This window comes from Acanthisitta chloris, unplaced genomic scaffold (assembly GCF_000695815.1).
Source record: "Acanthisitta chloris isolate BGI_N310 unplaced genomic scaffold, ASM69581v1 scaffold18012, whole genome shotgun sequence".
Lineage (NCBI taxonomy): Eukaryota > Metazoa > Chordata > Aves > Passeriformes > Acanthisittidae > Acanthisitta > Acanthisitta chloris.
The window spans coordinates 123079-140787 of NW_008662406.1; the positions used below are offsets into that span (position 1 = coordinate 123079).

A 17709-nucleotide genomic window follows, 5' to 3' on the forward strand; every position below is an offset into this window, starting at 1 on the left:
TATGCAAAAGAGCCAGCTGACAAAGCTTAGAAGGATCATTTCAGTGCCTAGAGTTAGACGAGGTGAAAATAGGTCTATTTTTTTCCCCCTAGATGTAGAGCAAAAAATGTGGTGACCAAAATGTGCTTATGCTTGCCTCTGGTCATGAACAGTGTTTCAGGCACGTTCTTGTGAACAGGACTTACTGAACATGAAACGAAAGGTCTGAGATATATGAAAAAACTAGCACTTAATTCCTAAGCAAGAGATTAATAAATTTGGCAAATCAAGGAACAATTCACAGTTGAAGAATTTAGCTCAGGAATTGCACCTGTGATGAGCAGAAAGCCTCTGGCACCTTGTAAGACTTAAATCTGTCAACTGTTGGAAGATCGTTATCTTGTAGCAAATAGTTGAGAGAGATTTGGGAGCCCCTAGCTATGTGTGCCCTGGTTTTGATCAATCTGAAATGGAATCTTTAAGCACATTTCTCTAAATGTTCTTTAAATGTTTCTAAAACACTATCTCAAATCCAGAGTAATTCAACAAACAGTTTAGCTGGAAGTTCTTTAAGAACTCAGATTGACTCTGAGTCGCAGTAAGAGATCTTACTTTGGAGAGAAACAGAAGCCTAGAAAATGCCTTAAAACTTGTTAATTATACCAGCTGTCCTTAATAAAATGGCTACTACTTTTTAACACCTGTAACAGAGAGCTACAGCCTCATTTCAAGTGTGCCTCCATTAATACTTCTCATGTCCTAACCCATCCCTGGAGAGCCTGTGGAAATAAGAACACAGATGATTTGAAAACATCCCTAATTTGAAAATCTGTGGGTTGCATAAAAAACCTGCAACTTGAAAACTGAAATAAAGTATGCAACACTTCAGAATGTAGCTTGGAAAATAAGGTATTCGAGCTTCAGTTAAGATTAAAAACATAGTAGTAGACTTGTTGAATATTTGAATCTAAAAAAAATTATTCCATTGCCTTGATATGGTTAACATAAAAATAAACTGAAAATTACAGTATGAGCTATACGTGCTGAGGAATACATTCAGTGCAGGTAGATTGGAGTGCAGCTGCAGCATAAGCTGCAGGATGAGGTCTGGGGGCACAGCCTGAGGCTGTGAATTGTTGACCCTTTGCTTGACAAAGGGCCAGGGGACCTGTGGCCCAGCCAGGTGAGAATGTGGTGAGACACTCAGAGCCACAGCAGGAGCCAATGACCCCAGACTTTCCTGCACTTAGACTGAGAGTATAAAAGCCTGGGCATGCCTTTGTTTGGGGCTCCTTCTCAGAGTCACCTGCTCGAGCTGCTATTTTGTTATTTAGTTATTGTACTAAGATTAAATTATTGTAAGGATTGGGATGTCTGAGACTCTGCTATGGGAAACCTGGGGCCGAGTCAGTAAGCAAATCTGGTCTCACTGTGTGTAGCTGCAAAGGGGCTTCGGTGCCAGCTCAGGTGGTGCAAGAGTAACTGCCAGAGTGGCTCCTGCATGGTCAGACAGGGAAGTTTCCTTAACATACCATTATAATAAACACGTGTAGAGATAAATATTTCATATACTGAAACATATTTGTGTATGTTTTAAGTTGTTTGCAATATCTCAGCATGGATTTATCAGCATGGTACCCTATTATAGATATAGATATAACTGACAATGCTAAAAGCAATGGCAACTCTTTCACATATTTTTTGTTCTAATGCCAGTGAAATTAATGTCAGTGGAATCCCATGTAACTGCTTTTTTTCCCTTATCAAGATCGCTGAAAGAAACCTCCAAAGCACATGACTATCTATTTTACAAGATGTGAGGAAGTAATGTTTTTAGGGCAAAAATAGGAACATCAAACTTGTGGGAATAATGAAGGTGAAAAAACAGCAGTTTTGTTTCAGTTGGTTTTCTTTCCTGTTATAAATAATTGCTTTAGAATAATTGTAATTGCATCAAATATCAGGAAAAAAAAGGGTGGTGCCTAATAATATGTTATGTCCATTTATTTCCAATAATTCTTTACCTGTTATCATCTTAGAAATCAAAAATATTTCAAACAGAGGAAGCATTAATTTCCTTCCAAATTTACAGTTCTTGCTCATCCAATTTCAGAAAAAAAAGCTGAGGCAAAAAAATTTTCCTGAAATTGTCTACAGCTCCCTATCTGGTATAGAATACTTCAGTGTTTAAAGTGGGTAACAAAACACCTTGGCATTAATGCTTGTGGTCCAAGCAAGGAAATTCACCAGGTGGTCAACAAGGAACATGCCTTGGGAAAGCAGCAGGAAGGAGGTGTCTCCATATTTTCAAAGACTCTACAAGTATGTTGAGCGCTTGTACTGATACATTTAGTGCTTCCTCAAGCCAAGCATCAAACCACCTAATGCCAGCCAGGAAGATAAACATCTCAAGAAAAGATGTCGGCGGGTCTAGGGCAAGTGCTACTTACATACTACCAGGGACTTCCAAATCCTCCATCTAGGTAGCAAGACTAACAAAGAAGGACAATGTGGAGTACATTTTGCATAAAAACATACTGCTAAATCCCTTTTGTGACTCAGCTGGAAATAGCTTCACCCCCTGGTTCTGATGCCTTCAACGAACACACTATTGGTCTGTTGGAGATGTGCAAGAACAGCATTGTACTTTGTGTCTGGCCACCACACACCCAGAGGTGCATCATCCACAGAGGCAGAGAGATGAAGAAAAGAAATAGGAAGAAGCCCATATCTGGAGCCAACGAGGTGGGTGAGAAAACACTGGGCTCTAGTTCCTACTCCTGAAGCTGTTAATGAATTTTATGCAGTGATACTTGAACAAATAAATCATAGAATAATCTGAGTTGGAAGGGACTCACTAGAATCATCAAAGTCCAGCTCCTGGCCCTGAACAGCACAGGCTCAAGAACCACACCATGTGCCTGAAAGTGTCATCCAAACACTTCTTGAACTCTGTCAGGGTTGGTGCTGTGACCACTTCCCTGGGTAGCCTCTTCCAGTGCTCAACCACGCTCTGGGTGAAAAACCTTCTCCTGACACAGACAGGTGCCATTCCCTCAGGTGCTGTCACTGGTCATCAGACAGAAGACATCAGTGCCTGCCCCTCTGTTTCTACTCGTGAAGAAGTTGTAGACCGCTATGATGTCTCCCCTGTCTCCTCTTTTCCAGGCTGTGAAAAGACCAAGTGATCTCAGACACTCCTCATATGGCTTCCCCTCTGTGCCTAAGAAGTCATGGGAATGGAGAAAGGGATCAGAACACAGCGTGTTGCATCATGCTATTTGGACAGAGTTCATTTACTTTTGCTGCACCTTTTTTTCAGGACTAGCTGTGAAACTTGCACCTGAGGCAGGACATCCTTGGGCACAGACCTTGGTCTAAGCATACCCAATGGACCATGACTTATGTGAAGTTTTGAAGGTTTGTTACAATCCTGTCTGCCTCTGCATTGTGATAGAATTTAGATAGCCAGGTATCCAGTTTCTTAATCCAGGAACGCATAGGTATGCACAAGATCCTGTAGTCTGGTGCCTAGGGATTTCAGTGGTCCAAAATGGAACTGATAAAACAGCATAGGTATTTCCAAGGATTATGGATTTTGAAGATAATAGTCCTCATTGCTCTTTAGCATTCAGGAACCCTTCTTTCAGCAGAACCCTGGTGAATTTATCTTGAGTTGGAAATATCCAGAATAAGCAATACAAGATAATATTATTAGATATGCAGGATTGATCCATTTCTCATCCTTAAAGGAGTCAGCCATCAAACAGCAACAATCATATACCAATACGCATGCTGAAGAAAACTGAACACTACTATAGGTTTTAAAAATATGTATCCTTATTTCTATATTAGGTAAATAAACTAAACTGCTTCCCATTTAATTTTCCAAATTTGCATAGCACACCAGGCAAATGCAATGGAACTGTACAAACAGAAAATGGGGGTAATGATCAGCATTTTGTTTAATAATGCCTAGATGCTGCATGCTGGTGTAGAATGAGGCTGGCAATTAAAACTTGTGATACCTGCCGAGTTCTTGAATGTTGCTGAGGAAATTATGAGCAGTGTTAATGTACAAAAGACATTACTCAATCAGATGATGTAGAATTAAATATGTACAGTATACTCTACTGAGGTTATTTTAGGGTATCTCTGTTTAGCCTGCTGGGTTTTTTTATTACAGATTGTATTGCACTGCGAGGACACCCTCGGTGTATCTTTATTAGCCTTTATTTATTTATTTATTTATTTATTTACTTACTTCTTTATGCAACCTATAAGTACACTCAGTGCAGAAATAATGGTGCCATATAGCTTTCTGCTCTAGAACACTATTTTTTAGCATATGACACTCTCCTGAAATCACCTAACAGCACCTGATTGCTGTTAAATTTGTTTTCAGTAACTCATTTTAAAGAAATCTTGCAGGTTTTTTTAAACTGTAAGGAACCATTAAGGCAGGTCAGCAAATTGCCAGCAGTATTTCCTGGATGGGAAGGTTTTAGATGGAATGCATGTGCTCCTATGAAATCGTGAATAAAGGTCATGTATTGTTCCCACATTCCTCTGAGTTTATTTACACAGATATGCCCATAGACACAGAATTAGGAAATCTGCAGCTAGTGCTTCTCTTCCACAAGTGCTGGCACCCTTGTCTGCTGCTGTTGACAGGACAGACTTCAGGCAGGCAAAATGACTTGGTCCAGTCAGTGTGAACTCAGTCTGAACGCTACATCCTATGAAATGCCATTTGTTGACAAGGACAAAGCAACAAACCACAGTAACTTGTAAAAGAACTGAAATCACAGAATATTGTTGCTCTGCAAGTGCCACCCGCTGCTTTGGAAAGGTACTGCAGACACTTTCAACAATCATTTCTATTTAAAAGTATATTTTAAAAATCCAGGCTTTATAACATGGAAAAAGAACATATTTGGCATAAGACTAAAAGCAAAGCAAGACAGGACGGTACCTTTGTGACCTATCAGGTAATGACTGTGGACCAGTCCTACAGCCTAGGTGTACTGGCACAGCACTGCTGACTTCAAGGGGCTCTATGCCACTTAAAATCACTGAGCCATACCTTAGCTGGTATAAAGTTTAGAGAAATGCTATTCAATGTCAAGGTTTGAGGTGCTTTGATAGTGACACATTTGCGGTGCACAAACCTCAGCAAACACTATATAAAGCAATTATTTTCAACTTGAATTTGATACGAATTGTATACTATCAACAGGTAAAAATCTGTGGTGATGTAGTGCACTATTTTTGTATCAGACTACTTCAGAGACAACTGTTGGTGGGTATTCTGCAACACAAGGTGAGACAAAGTCCTAAGTAAATAATGAGACATTAATATCTGAAATGTTTGCTTGCCAATGGAAAAAAAAGGGCATGAAATAAATTTTTCTAAGGCAATTTCTTAAGTGTTATATGAAAATTGGGATTTATAGCTTAGTGCTGCTGATTGCAATTTTTTATAGGCAAGTGCAGGACCATATGGGAATAGTCTACTGTACCATGCCATAAATTCCAAGCAAGAAAAAAAATCATCCAAAGCTTCTGTTTCATTTTGGAATTTGTTGGATGCCAATAGATGGCTTATGCAGACTTGCAGAATGAACAGACTGTTAGCTTTTATATTGTTATTTAAACATGCACAACTTCTAGGGAAAATATGAAGACTCAGTACAATAAGCAATACATCAGAATGAATTATAAGAAACAGTGAGGAAATATTTGGGAAGAATCTGTTCAAAGCTTGTGTAGTCCATTAAATATAGGATATTTTTGGCCCACAAGAGTTTGCTGTGCAGCCTCTCAAATGCAAATATTATTATTTGTTCAGCAACATTTTGCCTATGTATCTTTGGCTTGAAGAGATTAGACTTTTTCAAAGTGAATGTGACAAAAGTCACATGAAGAGTGATGGAAGGCCAGACTGGAAGTTTTTGGTAGGTACCTAACAAAATGTTCACAAGAATTTAAGCAGGTTAAGTGGCTAAACCCTATAGGTAGTAGGGAATTTCTTAAGCTCTTTTGAAATCTTTGCTTAATGCCTACAGAATCATAAAGTATGCAATTACAAGGGAACCTCTAGAAACCATTTAATCCATTTCCCTCTCTCAAAGTAGAACTATTTTTATTTGGACTTTGAAAATCTGGCCTTTTGTGAGGTTGTCCTATGCAAAAAAAACCAGGCTTGCTAAACAGTCAAGAAAGTGGTCTAGTGTTAGATAAGTGCCACAAGGACTCAAAGGCTGTCTCTTTGGATCGCATGTCCAGAATGAGAAGCAGGCATAATCTCCTTAACTCTTGGGAGTCATTGACCTGAAATAGCCTTAATTCATTTTGCAGCCCTTGATTGCTGCCTGTCTCTTAAGGAAAGCAATGTTCTTCTAATTAGCTGACTACTGGTCTGGAAAATCTACATGTCCTTTTATAACCAAGAACCTTTTTCAATTAAGTCTGAGAATGTGAACAAGGCTAATATTAGCATACTCATAAAACCTCCACAGACTTAAAGGGGATGATAATAGTCCATCTCAGACACATGGGGGAGCAGCTCCAGGGAGGGAGAAGAATTCCTCTCTTTTATGTCTTGTCATAATATGGTTGGGTTTTTTTCCCTTTGCATACCTGAATTTTTAACTTTCAGAGGTTTAATGAGGAGATTTTTCATAGAAACATAGAATGGTTTGGGTTGGAAGGGACCTTTAAATGTCATCTAGTTCAACCCCCCTGCAATGAGTGGGGACATTTTCGACTAGATCAGATTGTCCAGAGTCCTGTCCAACCTGAAAATTAATATTTCCAGGGATGCAGAACTCACCATCTCTCTGGGCAAACTGTTTCAGTGTTTTACCACTGCCATCATAAAAAAAGTTTTCCTTATATCTACTCTGAATCTATCCTCATTTAGTTTAAAACCATTCCCCCTTGTCCTATTGCTGCAGGCCCTTGTGAAAAAAGCCTGTCTCCACCTTATAAGCCCCCTTTAACTATTGAAAGGCTGCTGTAGGGTCTCCCTAGAACCTTCTCTTCTACAGGCTGATAAACTCTCTTTCAGCCTGTTCTCATAAGAGAGGTGATCCATCCCTTTGCTAATTTTGGCAAGTGCAACCTTGGAAAGGTTTGTTTTCAGTCTTTACTTGATGCAGGAGCCAGGAACACCCTGTGAAAAAACTAGTAAAGAGTTATGCCAGCCAGGGTGGAACTGAGGACTCCTGGCCAAGCTGATGTGGGGTTTTAATACATTCTGCTGGATGCACAGTGATGGAAAGAAGGTTCCATTCCAGACCTTGAACTGGGAATGTCGAGGCCCTGGGGAAGAAGGGTCTGTCAGGCTGGGCTGGACTGGGAATGGAAGAAGACTGATATGGACTGGGAGTTCAAAGTGAGAGGTAACTTAGAACAAGAAAGAATCTTATTTCTAGTTGTACAAGCACATGCACATACTACCCTTTGCTAGAACAAAGTGATCATGACTACTGTTAATCAGTTCTTGCAAATGAGTCCTGGGAGGGGGAGACAGAAGAGCCTGGTAAAGGAGATCTGGATTCCTTGGTAGAAGCAGGGAAAAGGAGAGTACAGGGCTGAAACAGAAAAGCTTTCCTGTAGCTCAGTTCCTCGTTGCTTCTCCCATCACTCCAAACTAATGCATGCTCTTCTCTGTTAAAATACAACAGCACTAAAAATTTTGCTGTGTCTGTATTTTGGTTGACTGAAGAAACATGAGAAGTAGTATCATCCCCTTGTATTTCAATGCATATTCACAGCCTTTGTATCAAACATGAAATATTCTAGTGTAAAACCAATGAAGTAGAAAGCAAATGCCAGAAAGAAATGCTGAATTTTGGCTCTTTTTGAAAATGGCAAAATATCCAGACTCTGGGTTCCTTTCTCTCAGAATCTAATTGAAATTCCATGTTTTTCAGGCAGAATTTTGAATATACTATGTAGAGGCAAAACTGACAAAGCAATTTAAAATCGTTAGAAGTCAGAGACAGAACTTAACACAAACAGAGTCTTGCTACTCCTGCAGTTGTGTCTCCTCTGCTCTGAAGGCAAACATGGTCAAAGAAGTTAAACATTACCAGATTTAATGTTTATTTCAAATGTATATTTGGTAAAATACTTAATGAGAAAATAAATCTACAAATTGGCTATTTAGTCATAGAGGCACTGTTACACATCCAAAAAACCTCAAAGCAGACAAAAAGGTCTCCTGATTAATTTTCAGTCAACCTGAAATACATCACTGCATGTACATATATTAACTTCATTAGAAAGACCTCATGTGAAGAGATATGGGACAAAAATCACCTGCTTTGAAAATCAGGACTGTAATGAGCGAGAAAATGCTGGATCCGTAAGCCATTATCATTTCAGCAGGTTGATTGTTTTAATGACTTTTCTGAATGTTATATCTAGATAGATTTTCACATTATCTAAATAGGTAAGACTGAAGTACTTGGCTGTGTTTAATTAACAAGTGGTATACGGAAACTGAAATGGCAGAATGGAGTTCTACTCAGATACTTAGCAGATAAGAGAAAAGCTTGAATGATTTTTGTGGATTCTTATGCACAAAGTTCTTCAAGAATTACTGTAGTATTTATTGGTGTATAAAAATAAATAATATTTTCTACTTGGAATTCATGTGCATTTACACGTTATTAGCTTCTGCTGTACTCAAAATTAATGTTATAAAATTATTCTTTCAAATTACTTAGCGAGAAGAATAATCAGGAACATAACAGAATGTTATTATACTTTTTGTGCCAAAATTCTGCTTTGCACAATAGAATGCCCAAAATAAAGTTCAGAGAGGTTCATTAGCTTGGGATGTAAGTTTATTACTGTAAGAAATAGAAAATCTGGAAATTAGAATTAATGAATAAATATTCTACCCTTGGTTCTTGTCTAAGAAGATAAAAGAGCAAGTAAGTTATATGAGTATATATTCATGCCTGATGGTTTTCTGAAAGATATCTTGGGACACCCTGTCTTCCATATTAAAAGCTATGCCTTAGAAAAGCTGAAAGGATATTTCACCTTTTACAATTAAAATACTTTCTGCAAGGAAAGTTCCAGAAAATTTTGGAATACTCTCAGAATATTGGTTCTTTTCACAAGAAACAGAATGGGTAATGAATGAATCTGAGCACAGATCAGAAAAAAAAACATGATGGAACAAATTTACAGATTAAACAACACCACCTTATCAAGATTAGGTGGCATGTCTCAGCAGCTTAGAAATACAGAATCTATGACATTAACCAAACAAGTGTTAAATGCAGAATCCAACATGAGCTCTGCTGCTTCATATTCATAGTCCCTCATGGTAATGGCTCTGGCTACCCCAGAGATCAGCTCTCACTTCCTGACCATGACCTCCCATCACACAGGTACATTCTGCTCTTAGCACGAAATCAATGGAAGAGGCATATGGTGTGGGAGGTCAAGCTTTCCCAGGAGCTAGACCTTAATGATGTATCCAGCTCCCACAGGAAAAAGGAATGGCTCCTAACTGCACTGCTTGCAGAACTAAACCCAAAACTCATACATGTGAAACAGGATGTTAAAGATGAGGGAAAAGAAGGATGTTTGCTACTGTCCAATTAATCTTACAAATGGAGAAATAAGGGGTCTGGCTGGTTTATAGTCCTTCATTCAAATGGGAGATGCACAAGGTCTGAACTATAAAATACATGGTTGTATCAAATGCTCTTGTGCTTTGTTTTGTAGTTTAGTCCTGCTGTGTCTCTGCTCTAAACATGCACATGGGTTATCTGTACATATTGAGCCATAGGCATTTTCAAAGTTCATCTCATGAGCCTGTCAGTTTTGAACTTAAATTTAACAACCATATGCTGTGTTGTGTGGCCAAAGATAAGTAACCAGTTCAGAAGTGTCCTCACAACAATTTTCTGCAAGGCTTGCTAGAAGTTTTATGTCCTTTAGGAAAGAAGTATTTCTGTGCCCCTCTGAGTCCAGTCCTGAAGTTAAGAAGGCAAAACCAGTGCTCTACAGACAACTCAGATGTATTTTATGGAACACCTGATTTGTTGTAAATCTTGAGGTTTGTTTAGTTCCTTGTCCCCTGAAACTTGCTGCAACTATCCCTCAGGCTCTTGTGAAAGTCACCACAGTGAGATGTCTTTATTTTCTGCCAACTTCCTTTCCTCTCCTCCACCCACTCACACTAAAATTATATGTTTCCAGTTCTTCTGTCCAAAAATTTACTGAAATACTGGTTATCTAAGGAAACTCCCAGCCTACTGTGAATATTTTTCAAACACATGTAGAAGTATTAAAGAACACCTCCCTCTCTGTCACTAAAACTCCCCTTCTACTTCATCTACAATGTACATTTCATACCATTACTCCCTTTTAAAATTTTTAACCCTTTCCTCAGATATTTTTGACATTACTTTTATAACTGCACTGTTTCCCTGGACTTTTCCCAGGGAGACTTCCTTCTTTCACCAGAAAGTACCTTCATGGCACTTTCTACTACAACAAGGGTATGCTCACCAACCTGGACAGTCCTGGTTTCTCTAGTTAAACCCAGAGCTCTTCAAGTCATGGCCTGCAAACCACATCAGAATAGACTAGACCTGCATGCAGTGGAGAAGGTCTGTGGCAAGATCAATGGGTTTAAGAAAATTTGCTCTGCAGGACCTCAGGCAGAGAGTGAAAAATGATCATTTTGCATTTCCAGCAGTTCAGAGAACCCCAGAGAATCCCAGTTCTACACGCACAGTGTTGCAGATAATAATAATCAAGCCAATCAAAGCATCATGCTAAGCTGCCTATCAAGCATCTGTATCAGAGAGAGGCCAGATGTTGCTGGCATTGGATGTAGAAATATGAGCATGGTACAATCTGTATCCACACACCCACTCAGACTCCAGACATTGAGAGAGAACTCTTACGGGATGTATAAAAGGTAAATGGCAAAAGTGATTTATTTAAATTAGTGTTTGGTTAGTTTATTAGTTTCATAATAGTTTAAAATAGTTTAAAAATTTGGAAGAACTAGAAAAACTGCTAGAACCTATAGATGTGACAAGAAAAAAAGGGAGTATAGAAGAGAAATCTGTTTTCCAAAGCTGTGATTTTGATTTGGCATAGATAAAAATAATTTCAAATGAATTGTAGTCATGGTTATGCCAATATATGCAAACAAATAATTTCTTCAATTATTTTCAGAAGGCAAAACCCTAAAAAAAAGAAAAATACAATAAAAATCTCCCCTTTTACAACTTAAAACAAGGGTGCAATACTGAACACACTTACTAAACCCTTTATGTAAGAGAACATATGTAAGGTCTGCTTTACTAATCATCTCATATTATGGGGCAGATTGATTTTGAACATAGAAACAACAGTACAGCAGCAGATTTTTAGAGAAAAAAAATTTTGCTGAAGTGGAAATAAGGGAAGGTATGGATTAAGTACTTCCTATCACTTCATCAGGTGTGAAACACAAATACTGACTAAGTCCAGGAGTAACTGGAGGAACTAGCCACAGTTCAAGCACCACTAAAGAAGGACAGAGTCAAATCTGCCAGCAGGACCTCACCTTTTGATTCCACATTCTTTTTATCAACTACCATGTCAAAAAAGATGTGGAAGGATTCTGAAGCTACTGCACTGCTATCAGGAAGAGTGGGAATGCATCCTACTAGGCACTGGGATTAGTAAAATGTTTTTTTGGGGTCCTTTTTTCCCAAAGAAAAGTAAGGTATGCCTCTAAGGTTTATATTTAAGTGCAACCAGTCATTCCAAGCTTGATTTAAGGATAAAATATTTTTAAGAAGATCTGTTCATAGAAAAGTGAGGTTGCCTTGGCAACTGTAACTATAGAAAGCCAAAGTAATTACTTTCACAAAATCCTTCCTAGTGCTTTCTGCTCTTAATAGGAATGTGTAAATAGCTTGTTTTAAGCTACGTTTTTCAGAAATATTACTCGACATTGATTCTACCCTTGAGGCATGGGAATCTTAGAGTATGCGCTTAAAGCAGGTTGAATAGTGCAAAACCAATTTTCAAATGCTTATTTCAATTCAAAAATGAAAGATCATGCATATTTGCTCTTGAAGAGAAGTGAAAATTTGAAAAGAATGCAGCATTCTGTTTTCATATTGCAAGATCTCATTGAATAAACTGTGCCATGTGTTCATCTGTCTTTAAACAGAGTAACAATTCACTTTTGTGAACTGCAAGCAGAAGGAATTAAGATGCAATTTAATACACCTAAACTCTACTCATGTAAACAGAACTACTGAATCATTGCACAGCTCTGCATTGCACACTGTGAACTTACCTGTGTGGCTGAGATAAGTTTAAAGTTTCTCTGTTCATCTCTTCATTACATGGTAGAAATGCACTCTGATTTCCATGACACAGTGTTTGAGATCCATCATTAGGAATATTTGGCATAGTTCTGTTAACCCCTAGGCTTGTCATTTAATAACTTATCCAATTTTTCTGCTGTGTTTGTTAAAGTAGATGATGTCCATTTAAGCTTGATTCCTTCCTATGGCCTTCCTGGTCTGATAAATAATATTTTACCACAGACCTCCCTCTGAGGCAATGCTGCTCAGCTTTGGCTTACTGATGCCATAGAACACATTGGCCACAGGAATGGGTTCTTGCACTGGAATAGGGATGGCAATTAACAGTAGCTACAAATTGTCTCTTTTCATTCATTATCAAAAGAGTATGGTTATCCCCAACTCTGCTTCCCTCTCTGTATGAATGCCATCATGAGTTACTATTGCAAACCACACACTAGGAAAGCCTACTGTGTAACTGCAACACACAGACTCTTCCTTATAGGTGATCCTGTAACTCAAAATGTATTTAAAAAATCCAGATATTAATATTCAAAGAGGCCTCAAGCACCCTGTAACTATACTGAAAGTACTTTACTTTTGTCAGTTAAAATGTCACTGAGTTACACACATATTACAAGTGGTTAAGGACTTATAGCAGTGTAGATGCTGCTAGAAATCTCAGAAACCATTATCTTCCATGATGCACATGAAGATGTTTTTCTGCCCCTGTAGTTTTGTAAGGTGCCAGAAGTCACATAGATTTATTTATGCTGCTGCACCATCATCACCATCATAAATCCAAGCAGTTTTGGTATTTTTCAAATCCAACCATCCATGACAGGCTGACTGGGGGACTAGCAGGATTTAGCATAATGGGTATCAAATATATGCAATCAGCATCTGTTTTCTAGCAATTCCCAGACTTACAAATAGGTTAATGCCCTCCAAACAACTAGAATAATTCTTAAATTTTTACTAATCTTCAGTGATTACACAGAGACCTTGCTTCAATGAAGTACATTTTCGACATTTTAATAGTATCAAGGCACTCAAAAATCCAATGTGATATTCAGAAATTTTAATTTTCTGCTAGCTTCTTGGTGATTAACAGCAAAACTACTTAATAGAATAGTTTCAGAAGAAGTATGAATTAAACAAAATAATGTATCAAATCCTGAATTTTTAATTCAAAGGAGATGGGAAAATTTAAACCAAACGAGGATCTGCTCTGATGTCTGTTTTCGGTTAAATTAAATATACCCTTTCAGCCTGTGTTCAATCTTTCTAGCTTGTATTCACTTTTATACAGTCTGACAAACTGAATAATCTGAGCTATTTCCTCACAATACTCAAGGAAAGACCTATATTGCCCTATACTCTTGATTTACCTTTTGATCAATATATTTGTTTTCTTCAATTGCTGATCTTTTAGAGTGGTCACATGAGGAGGAAGATGCTGAAGGAAGTCTTCGCAGCAAACAGCTGGTATCTTGTTGCTGGCGATCAATAAACTGCTTCATAAAACTTTCCCTTGTGAATAAATAGAAGATATTGATATTAAAACCCCAGGAAGAGTTAATATTTGGCTTTTCTTATGACATGTCACAACCCATTAGTGCTAAGATGGATAAACTCCCAAGTGAAAGTTGTACTGGGCTATAAATGTATAAATCAACAGTGTCAAAATGACTGATAACATCTGAATTCAGTTATGAAAGTAATCCATAAGTGAATTGACAGGTAGGTCACTTGCATGTAGATTAAAAGAAAATAATTTGATTGCTTTAATAGTTATTTATTTATTTACAGGTTAAAGTGCTGAATATTTCAAGTGCCTTTTGCAGTTTTCAGCTCTTTTGAGCTCATTAAACAGCAAGTTGTTACTTCAATGTAAATCAAATGCTGCTATAATCCAAAGGAAACATACTCTCTGCAAGAAATTCTTTCTTGAAGATTTCAAACAACATCTGTTCACAGAACTGCTTTGAATGTCAGTATTAAGGCGCTTCAGCAATTCTGTGCCTCACATATGCCATGTTTAAAACATTTCTGTTTACAGCAAATGTACATTCATCTTGCTGTATTTTAAGTTCAGTAGAGTTGCCCTCTTTTCAGTGTAAACTGACTGTGTCAAAACTAATTTTTCTCTGGAGAGATATTTCTATATCATACAACAGCTTCAGATTTAAAGATATGATTTGCTAGTGCTAGTTTGAAGTCTGTTTCAGTAGTTAGTATGATCACAAGTGAGTACAGAGTATGCTGGGAAAAACACAGCTAGAAAGAAATACCAAAAGAGACTAAGAGAAGAATGCCCTCCATATACAATCAAACAGTACTTTGACATTAAAAGCAAAACATCTATGATTGTTTCCTAGAGGTTTGAAAGGTTGTTTTTCTTGACTCTTCTGACCAGCATTATTCCTTTCATTCAGCTAAGACACTACAAACAGGTCAAATCTGTTGCCTTAGCTTCTTTGTGAGTGTAATAAAAAGAAATTTAACCTCAGGAGACCATTCTTTCACATCATACTCTCTCCTGGCATGTGCTTCATGAGGATATTGGAATGGGCATGGCCAGAGGACCTGCCTATCCAGCCTGGGCTGTTCCAGCAGCCTTTGCAGGCTGTGTATGCTAGAGCAGCCCTTGGATTTATGTAAGCTTCTCTTGAGACCAAGCAAAAATAATTGTGCTGTAAGTGATGATCACAGAATCATAGAATGGTTTGGGTTGGAAGGAACCTTAAAGATCACCTTGTTCCAACACCCCTGCCATGGAGCAGGGACACCTTCCACTAGATCAGGTTGCTCAAAGCTTTATCCAACCCAGCCTTGAACTTCCAAGGATGGGATATCCACAACTTCTTTGGGCAACCTGTTCCAGTGCCTCACCACCCCCACAGGAAAGAATGATCTAGTAGATAATTGACGGTCTGATCCTTTGTTAAGGACCACAGAAAAGTGGTAACTATGCAAATACAAAGAAGGAACAGGGTCATCACAGAGTAACTGGTATTGGATGGTCTGTGTTATCCCCTCTAATGATTTGCTGCTAGTTCACCTTGTCTTTAAAAACCTACATGAAAGTGGATTAGACTGCTAATTGCCTATGTGAGCCAAGAATCTAAAACCCAAATGGAAGTGGAGAAACAACACTTTTCAATTATATTGTACTTGTGTCAGTTCTGGTCAATCTAGCTTCTTTCATGAATACATTATAAGGAGTGCTAGGATTTCCCTCTGCCTTCTACCCCAAAGTACAAATGAGGTAAACCCAAAATGTCACATCCTTTGAATGCCTATGTTAATTCTGTTTCATGTCTAATTTTCTGAACAATCTGCCTAACCTACAAGAAAATAAGTATTTGGGTGCTATGTGGCAACAGACAAATATACAGCATACTAGCAATGGAAATATGTCAATACCTTATTTTTGGAACTGTGAAATCTGAAGGAAGTTTGGAGATTTTCACCATTTGTGGCCTGTTTGGAAATTTTTCAAAGATGCGCAGACGCAACGGAAGCTTCTCCTTTGTATCTGCATTAGCTTCACTTTGCTTTAGCTGAAAAAAAGGAAATAAAAAAATGTCAGAAAGGGAAATTTTGCTCTGTAATATCCCAGTCTTTGCAGAATCCAAATAATAACGGCAATCATTTAAAGAAACAGAAGATGGCAGCAAAGACCTGCATAGCGTAAATTTGATATTCACAAGTTTATTGGTCTGCTTGTGCTAGAAACTGACAAATACCTAACAATATCATGCCTTTAACTGAAAGACATAAAATGGGAGGGTTGTTAATAATTTCAATTTAAAACATGAAGCATATTAGTGTCTATTCAATATGCTTATTTCTATGTTTTCTTCACAGATCTCTAACACTTTATCAAGCAAATAAGTACCCGTGATCTTTTCTTATTAAGCACATCTTTCTGTATATGCTGACAGCTCTTTGATATTCAAAAAGAACATAGCACTGTAAAAGGCAGAAATTTTAAAGGAATCCAGCTCTCAGAACACAAAAATAACAGGAAAATTACATTTAGATTAGTATTATAAGTAATAACAAAGAAATAAAAAGAATCCATCTACAACAGTGATACTGAACTGTGGCAAATCACAAAACAAATGTTGCATTTATAATTATCTACAGTTATTCCATGGAATATCACACATCCAAGTACAGAAAAGGCAGATACATCTCTCTATGTGGACAGATGATGGCTAAATCAAATGATAGAAGATAAAAAGATATGATATAGATGAATGATTCCTGAATTCTGATCACCTTATGTAGCAATTCAGTTGTGCCATTGCAACAAAATACCAAAAACTGCTTCAAAACAAAGCAGTCGAATTAATTTCCAGATTTATTTTAAACTGTATGTGTATTGTATACTATTTCAACAAGCATACATCTAACTGAAATTATTTCAATTCTCCTTCTCACCCCTGCTTGTGAGCAAAGGATTAGAAACATACATTTTAGAAGAGATTTTCACCATAGGCACCTGCAGAGAATACTGCTGATAGACATCAGCTATAGATTTTTAGCAGGGGCAATTGCCCAGGAAGTCACACAGAGTTTTAACTCTCATTTGCCCTGCCTAGTGAAATGTTGCTCCCACAACTGCTCTGCTGCACTGCCATGCTATCAGCAACAGCACCACTTCCAGACACAGGACAGCTTAAACTGAAAATCAATTCCTGTTTGATTGCATGTAAGTTGTCATGTGGACTGAAAACTGTTTGAAGAGCTACAAAAGAAGCCTATTGATTAATGGCAAAGCACTGAGTCAGAATAAAAGGGGAATATTGCACAAATCTCTATTATGTCTGGTCCTATTTCATTGCTTTATTAAATGATCCTTAAAAGGAAGAAATGATGACATTAATGAAATTCACTTGATATTAAAATGTGAAGAGTTGCAAATACCACATTGGACAAGGAGAAGGACACATTTAGAAACAGCAGCAGGAAATAACAGACTGAAAAAATTCTAAAGGAAGAATAAGAGCAGAAACTAAACGAGAACTTGGACTTCAACACATCTAAAGGCCAATTTGGGCACCACTTACTGAAAGTAAGGCACAACCAAAGGCTATGCTCACCACCAAATTCTATTGGTTAGATATTACAGAGGTAAGAAAAAAGATGCTGAAGTCCACAGCTCCTCTCTGTGCTGCTTTGAAGAGACCATATCTGGGCATGCACTAATTCTAAATACCATTCTACCAGTGTCACACTGACAAGACAAAGTAGTGCTGAAGAAAGCCATGAAAACCAAGGCAGAGCTACATAAACCAACTGAGGCAAGGAAGAAAAAAGGAGAGAGACTAAAGGAGCTCAGCATTTATTCCACATCTACCAAAAGTGACAA

The 17709-nt window shown here is 37.8% G+C and overlaps 1 protein-coding gene across 1 annotated transcript in view; it reads right to left on the reverse strand.

Moving 5' to 3' along the window:
- The window catches only part of NALCN (sodium leak channel, non-selective), a gene marked incomplete at its 5' end in the record, with an annotated part of 96369 nt that overhangs the window by 41257 nt on the left and 37403 nt on the right, over positions 1 to 17709 (reverse strand). Inside the window, 2 exons of the mRNA XM_009070593.1 lie at positions 13718 to 13859; positions 15756 to 15892. Of these exons, the coding sequence (XP_009068841.1) occupies positions 13718 to 13859; positions 15756 to 15892 (279 nt within the window). The remainder of the gene's footprint in view (positions 1 to 13717; positions 13860 to 15755; positions 15893 to 17709) is intronic.